The sequence below is a fragment of the Onychomys torridus genome, chromosome 2, assembly GCF_903995425.1.
Source record: "Onychomys torridus chromosome 2, mOncTor1.1, whole genome shotgun sequence".
NCBI lineage: Eukaryota > Metazoa > Chordata > Mammalia > Rodentia > Cricetidae > Onychomys > Onychomys torridus.
The window spans coordinates 158,415,012-158,434,475 of NC_050444.1; the positions used below are offsets into that span (position 1 = coordinate 158,415,012).

The 19,464-nt window shown below is 41.9% G+C and overlaps 1 protein-coding gene across 1 annotated transcript; it reads left to right on the forward strand.

Annotated features, from left to right (window-relative positions):
* The first annotated feature begins 1,277 nt into the window (after positions 1-1,277).
* LOC118578026 (arylacetamide deacetylase-like 4) lies at positions 1,278-12,292 on the forward strand. Its single transcript, XM_036178636.1, has 4 exons — positions 1,278-1,445; positions 4,001-4,217; positions 8,552-8,615; positions 11,521-12,292. Exons 1-4 carry the CDS (start codon positions 1,278-1,280, stop codon positions 12,290-12,292), a joined length of 1,221 nt encoding a protein of 406 aa, XP_036034529.1.
* The last annotated feature ends 7,172 nt before the right edge of the window (positions 12,293-19,464 follow it).

Consider the following 19,464-nt stretch of genomic DNA (forward strand, 5'->3'; position numbering starts at 1 on the left):
AAACCTGTCTTATTGTTGATACTAGAGAGAAATCCATAGTCTTTGGCATGTTATCATACACCTTACAAAGACCATTATTTTCTGCATGCTTTAAAATGTAGCATATTAATTAACATTTTAAGCTTTGTGAGCTTACTTAGACCAAAAGATTTTTGCAGCAAAAAAATAGTCCCAAGAGGAGGGGAAAACTTATACCAGGGCACGGCAGGTAGAAGGTGGTCAACACTGGAAACCAAACAAAGTCCGTGGCTGTGGATTCAGGGATTGGATTTCTCATTTTATCTTGTAAAAAGTGTGCTCAGTGCTGGGAAGATGGCTCGGCTCATAAGGCATTATGTGAGAACTGGAGCTTGGGTCACTTGACATTTGTGCAGGTATGAAGGTAGGAAAGTAGACACAGGGGATCCCCAGGTCAAGCTGGCTAGAATTCGTGAGCTCCAGATTCAGGAAAAGACCATGTCTTGATAAATAAAGTAGAGAGCAACTGAGGACAGCACCTGATTTCAACTTCTACACACACATACTCACATATATATGACAGTATGAATACACACTTGTGTATGAACAGACATACAAAAATGTGCTCACATGAACATTGCTTAACAACTCTCAGAATTGGCTTATCCAGGTTTGGGCGATATGTTTATGTCAGCATGACCTTAGACCTCAAAACATGTGGCTGCAGGACATAATACAAGAAGCAATTGTGAAACCCATTTCTGATATTAAGTAAATAAGGCTAGTGAGTAGATATGGGAGGTAAAGGTGTGACATGATAAGTTGTTCTTGACACCTCATTCTGCCCTTCATCATTGTGGTTCACCTTGGTACATATACCACCTCTCTAATCTTTGATTTCACACCTGAGAGGAGAATCACAGAGTACTTTACATGACTTCAGCGAGTTTCCTCAATTGTCCTTGATTCCTTCATTGCCATTGGGCATCATTTTCCAGACAACCCCTTCTCCAATAGTGTCCATTTCCTAACCAGGGTTGGTGACTCCCTGGGTGGTGTGATGAAGGATAGCTGTGACCCGGGGACAAGGTACGAAGGCTCCACTGCTGCTGGGCAGGAACCTCTCTGGGCTAAGATCTGTTGCAATCAGTTCATACGGGGATGCTTCCAATATCCAGAGGGGTTTGAAAAGGGGGTGAGATTAGGCCATGGTGCTTCTCTGAAGGTTATAAGGTGCCTGAGTTTGTGGGTGAGAAGTTCCATGAAGTCCTCCTAGGGCACAGGTTTTTCTCTGCTCACTCTGAAGGAACAAGAGCACCATGCTTTCCTGGGTGGAACTTCTCCTTGCTACTGTGTGTCTCCTGGTCCTGGGAGTCAGCGTGTGGGTTCTCATCGACCATCTCCGTACTACTGATGTGCCTCCTACCATCACGAATCCCCTGAAGTTTCGGTTTCTGCACTACCTCTTTCATCTGACATTAACATGGGTAAATTTTGTTTGTTTGTTTGTTTGTTTGTTTGTTTGTTTCTTTCTTTCTTTTTTTTTTTTTTTTTTTTGGTTTTTCAAGACAGCGTTTCTCTGTGTAGCTTTGCACCTTTCCTGGAACTCGCTATGGAGACCAGGCTGGCCTCAAACTCACAAAGATCTGCCTTCCTCTGCCTCCCAAGTGCTGGGATTAAAGGCATATGCCACCACTGCCCAGCCAAATTTTGTTTCTTAATAATCATTTTCTTTCAGGGTAGACAGAACTTCAGCCTGAGGAAAGTATTTTGCCAAGATCCACATAGTGTAACAGCCAGTATGTGTTAGTAATGATATGCCAGTTGTGGTACTGAAGGCTTGTTAAGGACAACATGGCTATTAAGTGAGCTGTATGCACCCTCTCTTTTCCTTTACTTCCAACAAGAATAAGCATCAGCGAGGAAACAGGGGAGTTGATTTCTAATGAGAAACAGTCTGAGACCCTTTCAAATGCCAGATATTAGACTGGGAAGGTGGAGACTTTGGTGACTGTCTGGGTCAAGCAGCATAGGTCAGTAAGTCCGTACCTGGTTGGCTAAAATACTTCTGATTCCTCATCATTAAAACAAGAGCTTTCAGTTAGGGATATGTGAGCCCATGAGGTGTGTTAGAGTCTATGGTTGTTGATCAGTTTGGAATGGTTAGGGAAAGCTGTCAGGAGCTAGAGCCTGGCTTTTTAATATCTCCCAAGCAAGGGTTGCTGCTAGTTAAACTTAGTTTGTTGTAGAGTTAGGGAGGGCAGAAGAAAAGTCTTATCCTGTCTTAAGTTCAGTCCTGGGTTACAGGAAACTAAGTAGACAAAAGAAAATTTAACTTAAAAACAACTTGATATATTAATAGCTTTATGTGATCCGGGACAAGGAGTGGGACTTTCTACTGTGCCAACTAGTAAGAAGTGGTTAGCCTGAGGGCTTAGAAGACCTTTGTACCAAACTGGAGAGGTAACTCTGTGGTAAGAAGCAGATGGTGCTCTTGTAGAGGACCTGGATTCAGTTTCTAGCACTCATATAGTGACTCACAATCATCTTTAATTCCAATTCCAGGGTATCTTCTAGCCTCCATGGGAACCAAGCATGCACATGATACACATACATGCATATAGGCAAAACACTCATTCACATAAAATAAATTTTTTTCTAACTTAAAAAGACATTTAAACAAAGAAAGTTGAATTTAAAAAGGCAAAGGAACTTAAGATTTGGGTGTGGCAAATAAACCCCAATAGTTTATTAAGCAGAACTCTGGAAGTGTTTGTTGAGTCCATGCAGCTTCCCATCAGTGCAGATGGATGTAAATCTAGGTCATTCTGTTCCATGTATAGGAATATGTTGAGATAACTTCCCAGAGGACCAGGCTCATGAACTCTGCTGCCCTCAGTATATCCAAGAAAAGAGCAAATGCCCTCTTTCCAGTAGAGATTGTGGAGGCTTTGTGTAGGGACCATCTAAGGCCCCACCTGTCTTCTAAAGTCATCAGTGCTTCTCCTACAGAGAGAAGAGTGCATGTGATAGTACAATATGGATCAAATATGGCAAAAGACGATTACTGCTATGCCTTGCTTCAGTGGCCATGAATGTGTTAAGAGGTGACAGCCAACTCATCAACTCAATGACAGCCTCAGCTGTACAGTGGTCACAGAGCTGATCTATTTATTATGGAGAGACATACATAGCTCCTAGGTTCCAGTCTCACTTTTTGTCTCTTTGGGAATTACAGTGGTCATGACCTCAGGCTTATTGGTAGCCCCATCCCCATCAACTGTGTTCATCACATTTGAAGAGTATCATGATGTCACTGCCAAAGACATGGTTGATGATCAAGAAATGAAGGGAAAGGCAGCCAACCTTTGCCAAGTTTATTCTGTGCTGATTTCTAAAATTTACTCCCTTTATTCCAATCAGACAAGCCTGAAACAGATGATAATTGCTCTCTACTTCAAGAGTGAGGGAACTATAAGGAAGGGTATAACCCATTTCCCTGAAGTACAAAGTTTGGGGAAGCAGTGAGGGCTGGACACAGGCTTTGTAGCTGCAAGATTGAGAAGAGGGTGCTCTGACAAGTTCTGGACCAAGCCTAGGCTTTGCTGTGGACTCTGAAGAAGAGACTAGCAGAGTCATGTGGAACTAGGACCAGAAAGAGTGGCTTTCCTCATACTCTTTGAAGGAATGGGCAAAGCTATCATCCAAGGCTCCACTGTTGCATGGAAATCACATGGAACTGAGCTGAGATTGGAATAGAGCCAAGCTATTGGGCCACAAGTTTTTTTCTAGAAAGGCAACCAGGAAATTCTGTCTGTAAGGAGGTGTGGTTCTTCTTTCCTTACTACTTACATCTCCCATGCCCTAGATCTTCATGAACAGCTTTAGATATTCATGAATCTTGGGAGAAACCAGTTTCACTACATTCAAGTGGAAGCTTTATGGAGAGTCCACAGTTGAGACAGATAGCGGCATGGGCAGTGTCTGAAGGGTGGGAAGAACAGAAGAATGAAAGAGCCAAACTGCTCTCTCTTTCCCACAGGGGACTATACTTGAGAAGATGAACGTTTGCTCCATGCCCTACTTTTTCCACACTGTACTAGACATCACTGTGTCAAAGAAGAGCGTTGGTGTTTTTGTGAAGGACCTGCGTTTCGGCACAATCCCTGTGAGGCTCTTTCAGCCTAAAGCAGCCTCCTCCAAGCCCCGAAGAGGCATCATCTTCTTCCATGGAGGGGGTGCAGTGTTGGGCAGCCTAGGTGAGAAACATCCCTGTAATACGGAAAGAGGGGGGCCTCACAACCTCCACAACCCTGTCCACTTTTCCATGAGAATCTCTTTGGAGGGAGTCAAAGGAAGCAGCTGTCAGAGCTCCTTTTGTGGGAAGCAGATTAAGACTGAAGGTCATGTCAGTCAAAGGGACTGTTGCCTCCATGACAATGTTTTGTACAACTTGGTATCTCTTTTGAGGCAGGGGCAGTGATTGCCTAGTGGGATTTCCAGGGAGTTAGGTATGATGCCAACCTCCCATCTCCTTTGTCCCACAATGGTCCCAAATCCATTTATTGTTCTCAGATCTCTGGATCATCTTGGTCCAAACCCATCTTCACTTGCTCACCCCCTCCAGCCCTGCATTTAAGAGTGGTTCCATTGTCAACAGGCTGGCTGGTCATCTTTCCACACCAAACAGATCTTTTAAAATACAATTCAGGAATGACCATTTGGCATTGGAAAACCAACTGATGTTGTCTTCCCTGGAGAAGACTGTTTTGATCTCAGCATTCTTTAACTGCCTGTAGTGTTTTGTGTAGGGTTGAGGCCTTGCGGGTTTTCCTCAATCTAGGTTAGCATGTCTCTTGTTATCCAATACCAAATGGACAGCCCTGAAAACATACATACAAGTAGTATTATACAGACTGAGCAGGATGTATTAATATTTAGGAGTATATATGCATATACATACATGTATGTAACAACAATTCATAAAAAAGAGGCCACATATTTTAAAGAGCAAGAAAAGGTAGATGGGGGTGGGTGTTGGGAAAAGGAAAGGGAACATTTTATCTAGAGATTCTCCCTGACACTCTGAAGTCAGTCCCTGGACCAATGGATCCATTCCTGATATCTTGTCACAAAGATTACTTTGCCCATGTTTATTTTGGTCCCCCAAATGTTTCCTTGCTTGCTCTCTGTCTTCTCCCACCCAGAGTGGAAACATCAAGAGTGTAAGTGTATGTGTTGTAACTCTCAGTGGATTCTTGGAGTCTAGAGAACAAGACTCAGTCCCTCCCCTCACTGGCCTGCTGAATAGGAGGCTGGACCTTGCAGAACACAAATGGGAGGGTGGTGGTTTCAGATTGGACAACGTAGGCCCAGAATAGGAACTGACTGAGTCACAGCACCCCATTATTTCTAATCAAACAGTTTCTCCAATAAAGTGAGAGACTTGAGGCCAGGACCAAGGGATGGAAGGAGCCAGTGCTAGGCTGCAAAACAAAGGACGCCAGAAAGTCAGTCACTGGGACCAACAATATTACGTTTCAGAACAATATGAAGAGAAAGATGGTTCAGAGGTTTGGAGTGCTCACTGCTCTTACAGTGGAGCCTGGTTCGGCTCCCACTGAGTACATCAGGCTGCTCACAAGTACCTGTAACTCCAGCTCCAGGAGACCTGACCCCTTCTGACCACCACACTCCCCATGTTCACATACCCCCTCCACACAATCCACATAATTAAAACAACAAACTCATTTGAAAAGATTAGGGGTGGGGAGGGATTCTACAAAGAGCAAAGAGTTCAGATGGAAACAGAAACTAACAGGGCCGAGTGTCTTGGACAAACACAAAGTAGGAGCTTATTCTGAATATTTTTAGTTTTCATTTAATTATACTGGATTGCATAAGGTCATTTTTTAAATTTATTTTTCAAGACAGGGTTTCTCTGTGTAGCTTTGTGCCTGTCCTGGATCTCACTCTGTAGACCAGGCTGGCCTCGAACTCACAAAGATCCGCCTGTTTCTGCCTCCCGAGTGCTGGGATTAAAGGCGTGCGCCACCACCGCCCGGCAAGGTCATTTTTTTACAACTATATAATATACTTTGAGCATACCCGCTCTGTATACCACTATCTTCTGCCTTCTCACCCCTCTCATTTGCTCCCTAGGCTACTTTAATTATAATTTAATTTAATTTCCAATTATATTTCCATATATATATGAAATAAATCTATATAAAACCTCACACTCACAAATGAAAGACAATGAGTGACATCTGCCTTTCTGAGACTGACTTAATTCACTTAATATAATTATTTCCATTTGTACTCATTTTCCTGCAATCAACATAACTTCAAATCCCACTGTGTATATATAGCTCATTTTCTTTATTTATTCCTCTGCTATTGGACACCCAGATTGGCTTCTTAGTTTAGGTATCATACATAATGCTGCAGTAAACACTGGTGTGGAAGCATCTCTGCTAAATACCCAGGAGTGGTACAAGTGGGCCATATAGAAGATCTACTTTTAATGTTTTGAGTAAGGTCCATACTAGGCAGATTAGTTCACATTCCCACCAACCGTGTCCGAGGGTCCCTTGTCTGCATTCATCCTCTCTAGTACTTGTTGTCATTTCCCCCTCCCTTTCTTCCTGCCCTCCTTTCTTCCTTTCTTTTTTTTTGAGACAGAGTCTTACTATGTAGCCCTGGCTATCCTGAATCTCACTATGTGGCTCAGGCTGGCTTTGAAGCCAAAGAGATTCTCCTGCCTCTGCCTCAGGTGAGTGCTGGGTTTCAAGGCATTCACCATCACACCCAGCTCTATGTTTATTGTCTTAATGAAGGGATTTCAAATGATGTCTGAATTTGCTTTTCTCTGGTGTCTGTCTCATTAGCCCATGGATTGGCTGGATTGGTTGATTTCTCTTTCAGTTTTTAAAAATTCTTTGTATATTTTAAATAGTAATTCTCCAGCAGATGAGCAATTAGGAAAGATCTCCTATTCTGTAGGCTGTCTCTACATTTGTCTCCTTCACTGTGCAGAAACTTTTTAAATTTTATTTTCATGAAATCCCATTTGTCAATTTTTGACATTATTTCCTGAGCACCTGGGCCTTGCTCCACATGTCCTTATCTGTGTGGATATTTTAAAGGGTTTCCCTGTTTTTTCTCTATGAGTTGTAAATGAAGTGTGGGGAAGTGGAGTGGGGAATTTGTAAGCTATTTCCACTGACCTCAACAGAGACACCTGGTGCAACAAAACAAAATTCTGAAATTTGCTTATCATGACATATTTTGGCACTAATTTTGACTTTGTAAAATGCTACATCAAATGTTGTTTACCTGGCCCCACAATTTAGCACCCATTGTGATGTCTCATCTGGCTCACTCTTGTTCTAATAAGTCTAAAAAAAGTAAGTAACATATGCAAAGCTCTGAAACAGGAATTACTTGAAGAACTTGAAGAGAAAGATGTTTAGGCAGGTCCTAGGGTTCAAGACAGTTATCAGAGTCTCCATATTGTCTGTGTAAACTTTTCTCGAGGCCTTGAGGCCTTTAGGGGCACTCACACCACAGACCTTCTCCCTAGCCTGATGCAGTTCCTCTCCTAGGTGGATCCAGCCATGCCTACTTCAAAAGTCCTCAGATAAAGCTGATGTGCAGTCTTCAGACCTTGTGGGGTAGAGTCACTGACAGAGAAGCTGACTAGATAGCTCAGATCAGACTCTCTCCCTTCAGGAGTGTTGGCTTCCAAGTCTACTTTGATCCTCTGCCCAACAATGTAGCTGGTATGTATTCACCTAGTAAGCACCCAGAACTATTAGAATTGTCTGGTGTCATTTAGAGATTCATGATGCCTGCTTGGCACAGCTCAGAGATTGTTATCTAATGAGTTGTAGCAGCCTGGACATAAAATGGACACAGACTGATAAGGGTCCTTGTATACCATGGGAATGGGCTAAATCAAGGGGAGTTCCTTTTTGGGACCTGGGTAAAGACAAGCTACATACTAATGCCAGTGGACCTATCTCCCAGAACTTCAAATGTAGCACCATACAAATCCATATTGCCCATCTACTCATCATTTGTTTCCTAATCAAATACATACATGAATCTCTTTTGAAGCAGGGTCTCTTATAGCCCAGGGTGGCATCCAGTTTTCTGTGTAGTTGAGAATGACTTGAACTCCTGATCATCTTGACTCTATATTCCAAGAGCTGGGATCACAATCATGTGCTGCCATACTAAGCTCAATATGTAAAATTCTTATTATTCCCAGGCTAATCTTCCAAAAGTGCTTTACCCTTATCTTTGTTCATTTAGAACCTCAAAATTTTCTGGTCCTCAGTTTCCCCACTGTAAAATTAAACTATGCAGAAGGTGAGCTGCAAAGTCCACTGATGCCCCCAACATTCAAGAAATTAAGTTAGATGTCTGGCTTTAGCTTGGCCTGGTGGCTTGAGTCACTTCAGAGGGGGCAAGTCTAGGAACAGAAGTATCATTTTCATGGTCTCCATATCAGCTACTTCCCTGGGGCTGTGGTGGGGTGTTCTGGGCACTCTTCATACAGTGCACTATGTCTGGTATTCTCTTGCAGACACTTACCACAACCTATGTACCTTCCTGGCTCGAGAGACAGACTCAGTGCTGCTGTCAGTGGGGTGAGTAGTCTCAGACGGTAGGTAGCTGACCCACAGAGCAGGGGAAAATACAAGGAGTGGCAGTCCTAGATGTTTTTATCCCCAGAGGAGCTCTCACATGTGACCACAGCATCATATAAATGAGAAAAGGTCTGGGAAACCACTCATCATTGGGGATTGAGTGAAATAGCCATGGTGGCAATTAATTACTCTTATTCACTTTTTTTCATGCTATTGCAAATACCAAAGAAATAACTTAAAAGGGAAAGAATTTATTTTGACAACAAATTCTAGAAACTTCATTCAGTCTATGACCAACTTGCTTCACTGCTATTCTGTAAGGCAGAATATTCCTAAAGCAAGAGAGCATAGTATATCAAATATGCTCACCTTGTGGTAGCCAGGAAGCAGACAGAAAGGGCCAGAGACAAGGTACCATTCAAAGACAACCCATCCCCAGAGATCTATATCTTACAATTAGGCCCACATTCCAGTAATGTCATCAAATCATAAACACTTAAATGAATTATTCCATCAATGATGTCTGTGTTCCACAGCCTAGTTACATCTTAATGATTTGATCCATATCCAGGGAATAAGTTGCCAGCATAAACTTTTTGAGGGGTACTTTATATATCTACATAATAGTATCCCACCCCTACACATCCAAGGGTCATGGTTAACTTATCATGTAAAATGCATCTAGTGCAAGAGTCCCCAAAGTTGAATAGTTTCAGCCCTATGAAAAGGTTAAAGTCTAAAGTCTTCTGAACCTTGGCCCAATTCTCAACCGTGAATTGTCACAACTTAGAACAGCAAATTGCATTCTTCTAACATACAACAGCATAGAGCAAACATCCTCATTTACAAAAGGAATGATTAGTGTCACAGAGGGAAAAGCTGGGGCCAAGAAAGACTAAAACACAGCAGGGAAAACATTAAGTCTTATAACTCCACAGTTTAATTTCCAAAGGATTTGAGCAGTCATAGTCCTACAGTCCTGCTAGCTGAAGTCTACTTGGCCTCCCTCTTAGCTTCCATCTGCTCTTTGTCTATGGTGTTCTTTGGCATATTGCTCACATTTATGGCATCTCCTATTTCCTCAGGTCTCCACTGGAGCTTAGTCATTACCTCACAGGTTTATATATTCCTTCTCATGGGCATGGTGCAGGGACACCAACTATCTCATTCTTTACTTGGCCTCCCACACTTACCTTTGAACCTGAGTGGAAGCCTCCACAACCCAGTGACTATATTTTACATGCTTGCATGCCCAGTAATGTGTGGACAATGCCTTGGTTGCCATCAGCTGCAACACTACCTGGGCTCCCTTAGAACATGGCCATGTTGGACTTTGAGTGTCTGGGCAACTAACAATAGGAAATGAGTCCCGGGAAGACAATTTTCTAGGTGGAATAGTGCAAGCTGGGTACCCTGGCAGTACTATATTTTCAAGCAAAAGTCTTTCAAATGAGTTTATAATTTTATCCTGTAGTGTGTCATGGGTGAGGTAGATCTAATATCTAAGAAGCCCTGTAGGACTCCAGTAAAAAGCATTTGATTAATTTTTTAAATTTATTTAAGGTTTTAGTGTGTATGTATATCTGTGAGTGCATGCACATATGTGGTTGTGGTTGTGCAAAGAGGCCAGGAGAGGCCATCAGATCCCTTGGGGCTATAGGCGTTTGCAGGATGTACACTGTTGGTGCTGGGATCTGAACTCTGGTCATTCTGATTGAGCAGCATTCACTGTTACCCACTAAGCTGTCTCCATGGTCCATTGGTTTGTTTTTCAATGTGCTAAACCCTTTGACAACCTCGTCCTCTGAGTCTACAGCTTTTCTGCCAAACTATACGATTTCTTTCCGCTCTATTTTTCACCCATAGCTCTCACTGGCAAGATGTCCCAGAAGGTCAAATTGCAAAGCAGTGCCACTTCTGATAACCACTGGAAATGAATTAAATTATGAATCCACCAGTAACTGAACCATTAACAATGTTTGAAACTTCATGGTATGATAATCTCTCAATGACAACTGAATCAACCACCACCTGGGCACTAAGATTTGAACAAAGAAGTCTTTTTTTCTTTTCTTTTTTTTTTTTTTTTTTTTTTTGGTTTTTTGAAAAGAAGTCTTTTAAGTGATCATCTGAACCATGTGATATTAGGCAATATTACACAACCATTTAGAACCACAAGGGTATGCCAAAATAAGGGAATCTTAACAGGATAAAATTCAGTAACTGAAGTTTGGCAGCTTCTTCAAACTCACATAGGGGGAAATAGGGATGAATATCTTCAATTCCTAGGGTCATACAGAAGATTTATGGGTGAGCAGAGGATGCAATTCACAGAAATTCTTGCAGTACTGTGGTAATATTTTATTTGTGCTCTCCCAAATAAAACTTATCTGGGGAATCAGAGGACAGAGACAGCCACTAGATTAGACATAGAGGCCAGACAGTGGTGGCACACACCCTTAATCCTATCACTTGGGAGGCAGAGATCCCTCTGGATCTCTGTGAGTTCAAGGCCACATGGGGAAACAGAGCCAGGCATGGTGGCACACACCTTTAATCCCAGCATTTGAGATCTCATATCTTTGCTTGGAAAGGACACACACCTTCAATTCCAGGAAGTGATGGCAGGAAGCAGAAAGGCATATAAGGTGCAAGGACCAGGAACCAAAGACTTTTGAGCAGTTCAGCTAAGATCCATTCCAGTGAGGATTCAGAGGCTTTCAGTCTGAGGGAAAAAGATCAGCTGAAGAGTTGGCAAGGTGAGGTTGGCTATGTGGCTTGTTCTGTCTCTCTGATCTTTCAGAATTTACCCCAATATCTGGCTCCAGGTTTTTTCTATCTGTAAGACCTTTTAAGATTCATGTTACACAATACTGATGTGCTGTCCTCTATATTCCTTCTGTAGGTACCGGAAGCTTCCTTACTACCATCATCCTTCTTCTCTACTGGATTGCCTGAATGCCTCCATTCACTTCCTGAAGTCTCTGAAAGCCTATGGGGTGGATCCCTCCCGGGTTGTACTCTGTGGAGACAGCATTGGAGGTGGGGCTGCAGGTATTATCACCCAGACCTTGGTAGGCAGAACAGATCTTCCCAAGATCCGGGCTCAGATCCTGATTTATCCAATCCTCCAGTCACTGTATTTCCAGACCCCATCAAAGCTGCAGAATGCAAATATTCCATTCCTCACCAAAGATTTCATGATGAACTGTCTTTGTAGATATCTGGCCATTGACCCCTCCTGGAAAGATGCCATGTTGACAGGTGCCTGTATGCCCCCAAGTGCTTGGAAGAAGTATGAGAAATGGCTAAGCACTGACAACATCCCTAAAATGTTCAGGAGCAAATACCAGCAGCCTGAGTCACCCGCACCTTTTAATGAGGCTGCCTATCTAGAAACCAAACATACTATGAATACAGATATTTCTCCCCTCATAGCAGATGACAAAATCATTGCTCAGGTTCCTGAGGCATTCGTGGTGACCCTTCAGTGGGATTTTATCCGTGATGATGGTTTGCTCTACAAGAAGCGCTTAGAAGACCAAGGGGTCCCTGTGACCTGGTACCATGTAGATGGCTTTCATGGCTGTGCTCTCCTTTTTGATAGGAAGTTTTTCTCTTTCCCCTGTTCCTTGGATGTTGTAAATGCTGTGGTCAGTTATATAAAGGGCTTATGACTTCAGCATGATGGGAGAACAATTGTCTGGCATCCATAAGACCCCACTCTAATCCACAGCAGGGAAGAAAGATTAAAAAAAAAAATCAAGGAACTAAAGATAGGAGATATCACATCATCCCTGGTGCCTTGAATGAGAAGGGCCAAGGAGAATTTTGCCACAGCTGAGGCTAAGTCTGAGTCTTATTTTTTTAGCCCTTTCTTTTATTCTTTTAATGTATAAGATAGTGAATTTTGTTACATTTCATACACACATATTCTAAACTTTGCTTTTCTTTGATGTACATACCATGTCTTGTTCCCCACTCCAAATCCCCAAATTGATCCCCATATTCCCTCCTATTTTCAAGCCATATATGTATGTTGTATGTGTGACTTTTTTTCTCTATGCATTTGTTTGTTGATAAGAATCATAGCTCTTGTACATACTGCTATAGTTAACATGCATGAGCTGTTATGTCTATAGTATGCCGATTTAGACTCCTTTGGGTTTATACCCTGGGGTGGTATGTTTGCATTAAATGGAAGATCTATTTCTTAGCTTCTTGTGAAATCTCCATATTGATTTCTGTAGTGGCTGCACTAATTTAACCTTACCACCAACAACATATGAGTGTTTTCTACATCACCCCATCTGCATCAGCATTTGTCATTTTACTGCATGTATGCATCTCTCTCTCTCTCTCTCTCTCTCTCTCTCTCTCTGTGTGTGTGTGTGTGTGTGTTTCTTACTATGTAGCACCAACTGACCTGGAATTTTCTGTGTAGACCAGGCTGACCTCAAACTTACAGAGTTTTGCCTTCAGGTGTGCACCACAATGCCCAGCATATCATTTATTTCCTAATGGTTCTGACTAGGGTGGGATACAGTCTCATGTAATTTTGATTTGTGCTTTGCTGATGACCAAAATGTTGATTTGTTTTCAAATACTTATTGGACACTTAGGCTCTTTGAAAAAAGATTGTTTAACTCATCTTTCCATTTATTGATTTGATGATTTGGATTTTGGCAATTTACCTTTTGAGTTTCTTAGGTATTTATTTTAATCCCCTGTTGAATATATTGTGGACAAAGATTGTCTCTAATTATGTACACTGCCTAAGGACGCTGTTAATCTCTTCTTGTGCTGTGTGAAGCTTTTCAGCATTGTGCAATCCCATTTGACAGGCTGCTGTTGTTCCCCTTAGGGTACTGGAGTCCCTCTCAAACGCCTTGGCTATGCCTGTATCTTGTGTTATCTCTGTTTGTTCAAGCAGTTTTGATGCTGCAGATCTTAAAGTCTTTGACCGGTACTGAAGTGATGATTGTTTAGGAGTCATGGGGATCCAATTTCCTTCTCATACATGTGACTATCCAATTCCCCCACTTCCATGAAGTGGCTATGTGCCTTTGCACCTTAGTGGAAAATCAGGTGGGTTGATTTGGGGTTTGTGGGTTTTTTTTGTTTATTCACTTGGTTTGTTCAGACAAGGGCTTACTGTGTACTCCTCACTGGCCTGTTACTTACAATATAGTCAAGATTGACCTCAAACTCACAGCAGCTCTCCTGCCTCAGCTCCCCAGTACTGAGATTACAGGCCTGCACCTCTACACTCAGCGTGGTTTTTCAAGTAAGGATGACTTAACTTCTTTCCAGTTTATCTTTCTTTTTTGTTGTTGTTCCTCTTGCTTTGGTGCTCTCAATAATACTTCCAGCAGCACATGGAACAGAATGGAGAGGGTGGGCACATGTCTATCATTCCTGATTTAAAGAGAAATGCATTCAATCTTTCCCCCATGCAGTGTAATTCTGGCTGTAGTTTTGTCATATTATTGAAGCTTTATTATATTGAAGCATATTCTTTGTATTTATAATTTCTTCAGGGATTCATCATGAATGGATGGTAGACTTTGTCAAAGGTCTTCTCTGAATATATTGAGGTGACCATGTGATTTCAGCCCTGACTCTATTTTTTAATATATTTCTGAAATATTTATTCTTAATGTGCTAAGATCTCTGAGTCTATTTATGTGCTGTGTTGCTTTTATTGATTGGTGTATGTCTAACCATCTTTGCACTCCTGGGTTGAAAACAACTTGATCATCATAGGACCTTTTTGATTTGTTCATTCAGTCTGCAAATATTTTAAGAAGTTTCACAAACATGTCTACTGGGGAAATTTTTCTATAATATTCTGTTTTTGTTGTGTGTTTATCTGGTTTGGACATGAGGATAATAATTTGACATGGTTTGACACAGTTCCTTCCTTTTCTGTTTTATGGTGCAGTTTGAGGAGCATTGGTCTTAGCTCTAAAGCATCTCTTTTATTAACTGGGAGATTACCACATCAGTTGTTCACTATATGACACCTCAGTCACATTGTTCATTTATAGATCTGTATAAATTGTTTGTATCATCTTGATTTAATTTCACTAGTTTATTTGTGTCTTAGAAGTTTGCCCATTGCATCTAGATTTTCCAGGATTTCAAAGATCTTTCTAATAATCCTCTGGATTTCATTGTCATCCATTTAACGCCTCATTTTCCATCTCTGGTTTTATTGAATTTTTTATTATATTTGTGTTTTAATTTTACATATCAGCCATGGGTTCCCCTGTCCTCCCCCCTCCCGCCCCTGTCCCCACCTTCCCCCCCTCCCCTCCCCTCCAACCCCATCTCCTCCAGGGCCAAGACTCCCCTGGGGATTCATTTAAACCTGGTGGATTCTGTACAGGCAGGTCCAGTCCCCTCCCTCCAGGCTAAGCAAAGCATCCCTATGTAAGCCCAAGGTTCCAAACAGCCAGCTCATGCACTAAGGACAGGTCCGGGTCCCACTGCCTGGGTGCCTCCCAAACAGTTCAAGCTATTCAATTGTCTCACTTATCCAGAGGGCCTGATCCAGTTGGGGGCTCCACAGCTCCATGTGCTTCCATTCGTTTGGCTAAATATAACACCAGTAGCACAGACACTGAGAGAAACAATCAATCAATGGGACCTGTTGAAACTGAGAAGCTTTTGTAGAGCAAAGGACATGGTCAACAAGACAAAGGGACAGCCTACAGAATGGGAAAAGGTCTTCACCAACCCCACATCTGACAGAGGGCTGATATCCAGAATATATAAAGAACTCAAGAAATTAGACATCAAAATGCCCAACAGTCCAATTAAGAAATGGGCTATAGAACTAAACAGAGAATTCTCAACAGAGGAAGTTCAAATGCCTGAAAGACATTTAAGGAATTGCTCAACATCCCTAATTATCCGGGAAATGCAAATCAAAACGACTCTGAGATACCACCTTACACCTGTCAGAATGGCTAAGATCAAAAACACAGAAGACAGCTTATGCTGGAGAGGATGTGAATTTTTTTTTTAATAGTTTGACTAGGTTTTTGTTGATCTTGTTTTGAAAAACAAATCCAGCTGTTTCTTTTGTTCATTCTCTGATTTGTTCTCTATCTCCACTTCATTATTATCTACCAGGATTATTATTATTATTATTATTATTATTATTATTATTATTATTATTTCTTTCCATCTAGTTGTTTGGGGGTTTGGCTCATTCTTACTTTTCTAAGAACCTTTCTTTCTTTTATGAACTGTTTTCTCTTGTGCTCTCATGATGAAGGCCACCCTTTTCCTTCCTGTGTGTGTGATACTCCTTTAGGTGTTTTTTAAAATAATACTGGCTTAGTAGTGATGTGTCCTGGACTTGTGGTTGTCTTCCTTACTGTTCCAGCTGGTACTAATGAAACCTTTCTGGTGACAGCACTTGTGGTTGACAGTTTGGTTTTTTTTTGTTTTGTTTTGTTTTTTTGGTTTTTTTCATTAGAGCTTGAAATGCATCATGCCAGGCTTTTAGGGCTTCTGTTGAGAAGCCTTCTATTGTTCTGATGGTTTTCCTTTAGGAACTGAGGCAGCAGTTTTCTCTCAGCTTCAATACTGTTTCTGCAGTGACTATTTCAAGTCTAGAGAAGTTCTCTTCTGATTGTGTCTCCTTGGGACTTTAAATGACTCTTGTTCTAGGATAACTATTACTTTTCCTAGATTTGGAGTGTTTCTGTTATATTTTCATTAGATAGATTTTTATGCCTTTAATTTTTTTGTTGTTGCTTTGTGTTTTTTATTTTTATCTGAAACAGGGTGTGTGTAGCCCTGGGTAGTCCTAGCTGTCCTGGAACTCATTTTGTAGACCAGGCTGGCCTTGAACTTAGAGATCCACCTGCCTCTGCCTCCCAAGTGTGGGGTTTAAAGGGGTGCACCACCACAGCCCTGCTATGTACCACCACTTCCTGCATGCCTTTAATTTTTATCTCAGCTCCTTCTACCCATAAATTGCTAGGTTTGATCTCTTGATCACATGACAGGGTTCTTGAGGTTTGTGGATTTGTTTTGTTTTGTTTTGTTGTTGTTGTTTACTAGACAGAGGTCCTATTTTCTTGGCCTTACCTCCCATGCTTGCTGTCCTTCCCTCTGTTGGATCTGGTTTCTTAAGCATGCTCAGCACTGTATGTTGCACGAATCTTAAAAGTTCTTATTAATATAATCAAAACTGAGTGCGAGTTATTGGGGTGAATGCTGGAAGATCAGAGAAGCAGAACAGGCCATATCTACCTCACCTCGCCAGTTCCTCAGCTGATTCTGTTTCCTCAGACTGGAAACCTTATTCAAATGGATCTCAGCTGAACTGTGCTGCTCAAAAGCCTAAAAGCTTAACCAGCCTAGTTCCTGGTTTTCATGCCTTATATACCTTTCTGCTTTCTGCCATCACTTCCTGGGATTAAAGGCGTGTGTCACCATGCCTGGCTGTTTCCAGTGTGGCTTTAAACTCACAGAGATCGGAATGGATCTCTGCCTCCCAAGTGATAAGGTTAAAGGCGTGTGTTCCACCATTTTCTGGCCTCTGTATCTAGTGGCTGTTCTGTTCTCTGACCCCAGATAAGTTTATTACGGTGCACAATATTTTGGGGAACACAATACCACCACAACTGTAGTTGGATTTACTGAGTTTTTCATTCCCAATATACATTTTTCCCCCAAATTTCAACTTCCTTGCTGAAGTTCTCAGATACAGGGCTGAAACTCGGAGATATTGGTGACTTCTTTATCTAGACCTTGAATTCACTTCCTCTTCTGTCTGCTTGTTTATGTCATCATTGATGCCATTAATTTTCTTCCTTCCTTTCTTTCTTTCTTTCCTTTTTTTTTTTTTTTTTTTTGAGACAGGGTCTTCCTGTATAAACCTGGCTGTCCTGGAACTCCCTCAGTAGACCAGGCTGTCCTCAAACTCACACAGACCTGACTGCTTCTATCTCCCAAGTGCTAGGTTTAAAGGGTGCCCTGCCTTAATCTCTCTTACAGTTGGGTTTTGACTGGTTCTCTGGCACTTCAACCACTTATGTGAGGTTGCTCATTGGAGAGCTGCCACGCTTTCAGCAGTCATGCTGCCACTTTTTCCCATTTGTGTTTCTTTGCTGCAACTTTTTTCAACCTCTTGGAGTGGCTACATCTTCTGGTTTGATCTGGTCAGCAGCATTCTCTTGAGGTCTCAGTCCCCAATCAAGCAGTCAGAGTACAGAAAAGAACCCACTGTAATAACAACACTACCAAATTAAACATAGAAATAGAATTAAGACTGACTAAAGTCAACTACTACAACACCGATGACTACCGAAATGCAAATGGGATAATGTCCACTGTGGGACAAAACAGTTAGCTGTGATAAAAGTAATAAATGAATGAAATGAAGGAGAGAGTAGGGAAGGAGGAAACAGGACAGGGACAGAGGAAAAAGTATGAAGAAGCAAAATGAAGAAAAGACAAAGAAATATAAGAACAAGAATGGTGGGGGGGGGGACAATCAAGAGATTAAACATCTCATTGCACAATAAAGAAAATGTAGCCAAGTGTGGTGGCACACACCATTAGTCTCACATTCAGGAGGTAGAGGAAAGCAGATCTCTGAGCGTTCAAGGCCAGCAGGGTTCCAGGACAGCTGGGGTTACACAACAGAAACTCTGTCTTGGGAAAACATTGTAATAAGGGTGCTGAAGTGTAGCTCTCCACAATGGAGGGTTTCTGGCGCGGGTGGGGTGGGGAAGGACTCAGTTTTCTTTAAGGGGCTGTCTACTGGGAGTCTGACCATGCTCCAATGAGTGTATGGGCAATACAAATGGGACTTGTGAGGTTTTATTTCTTCTCCTTCTTTTCTTTGGAGGTGGGCAGGGAAGCTGCAAGGGTGGAGGCAGACCTGAAAAGACTGGGAAGTAAGTGTGATGGGGTGCATGACACAAAATCCCCAAATTGTCAATAAAAATATTATGCTGGGAAAAAAGAAAATTTGTCTTTGAGCCTTTGTGTGGGTCCATTATTAAATTTATTTAGTTATTTAGGTTTTTTTTTCCCCAAGGCAGGATCTCACTATGTAGCTCTGACTGTTCTGGAACACATTATGTATACTAGGCTGGCCTGAAACTCACAGAGTTCCAACTGCCTTTGCCTCCCCCACTACATCCAGGTTTAAATTGTTATTGATGAGACTAGGAACCCCAAGAAGGGAACCTAACTTCTCTTGTATTATCTGATGACCACAAAAGGACTCCTCCAATTCCTATAATAATGCATGATGTCTCAAGATGTAGCTCTCAGATACTGCTCTGGTACCCTGCCTGCCTGCCTGCTTGCTTGCTGCCATGCTCCCTGCCATGATGCTCATGTACTCACCCTCTGAAACTCTAAGTCCCAAACAAAGTCCTTCTTCTATAAGTTGCCTTGGCCATGCTGTCTTATAATAGCAACAGAAAAGTAACTAAGACATCCACCCTTAGTTTGGCATGGAAAGAGAACCTCAGTCAGAATTTTCCAAACCCTGGCTGGGGCAGGAAACATCACGAATTATAGAAATGGTTCCTTTCAACACCTGACCCATTTACCACTTAGTTTTGCAACTGACTAACATTTCGATGGCTTAACTTTACTATCAGGTATGATAAGAGACACTCTATCTCTTATCTCTGGGGTAATTTACCGACTAATCTGTCGCCTGGGATCCTGTGCCTTTGCCTTTGTTTTATCCCTGTGTCTTCTAAGGTTACAAACTGTCCAGAGCCTCTTTTGTAAAAGTAAAACTACTGGAACTTGCAAAAGCACACAACAAAATTAACCGGACCAGAAGTCTATACATCTCAATCAA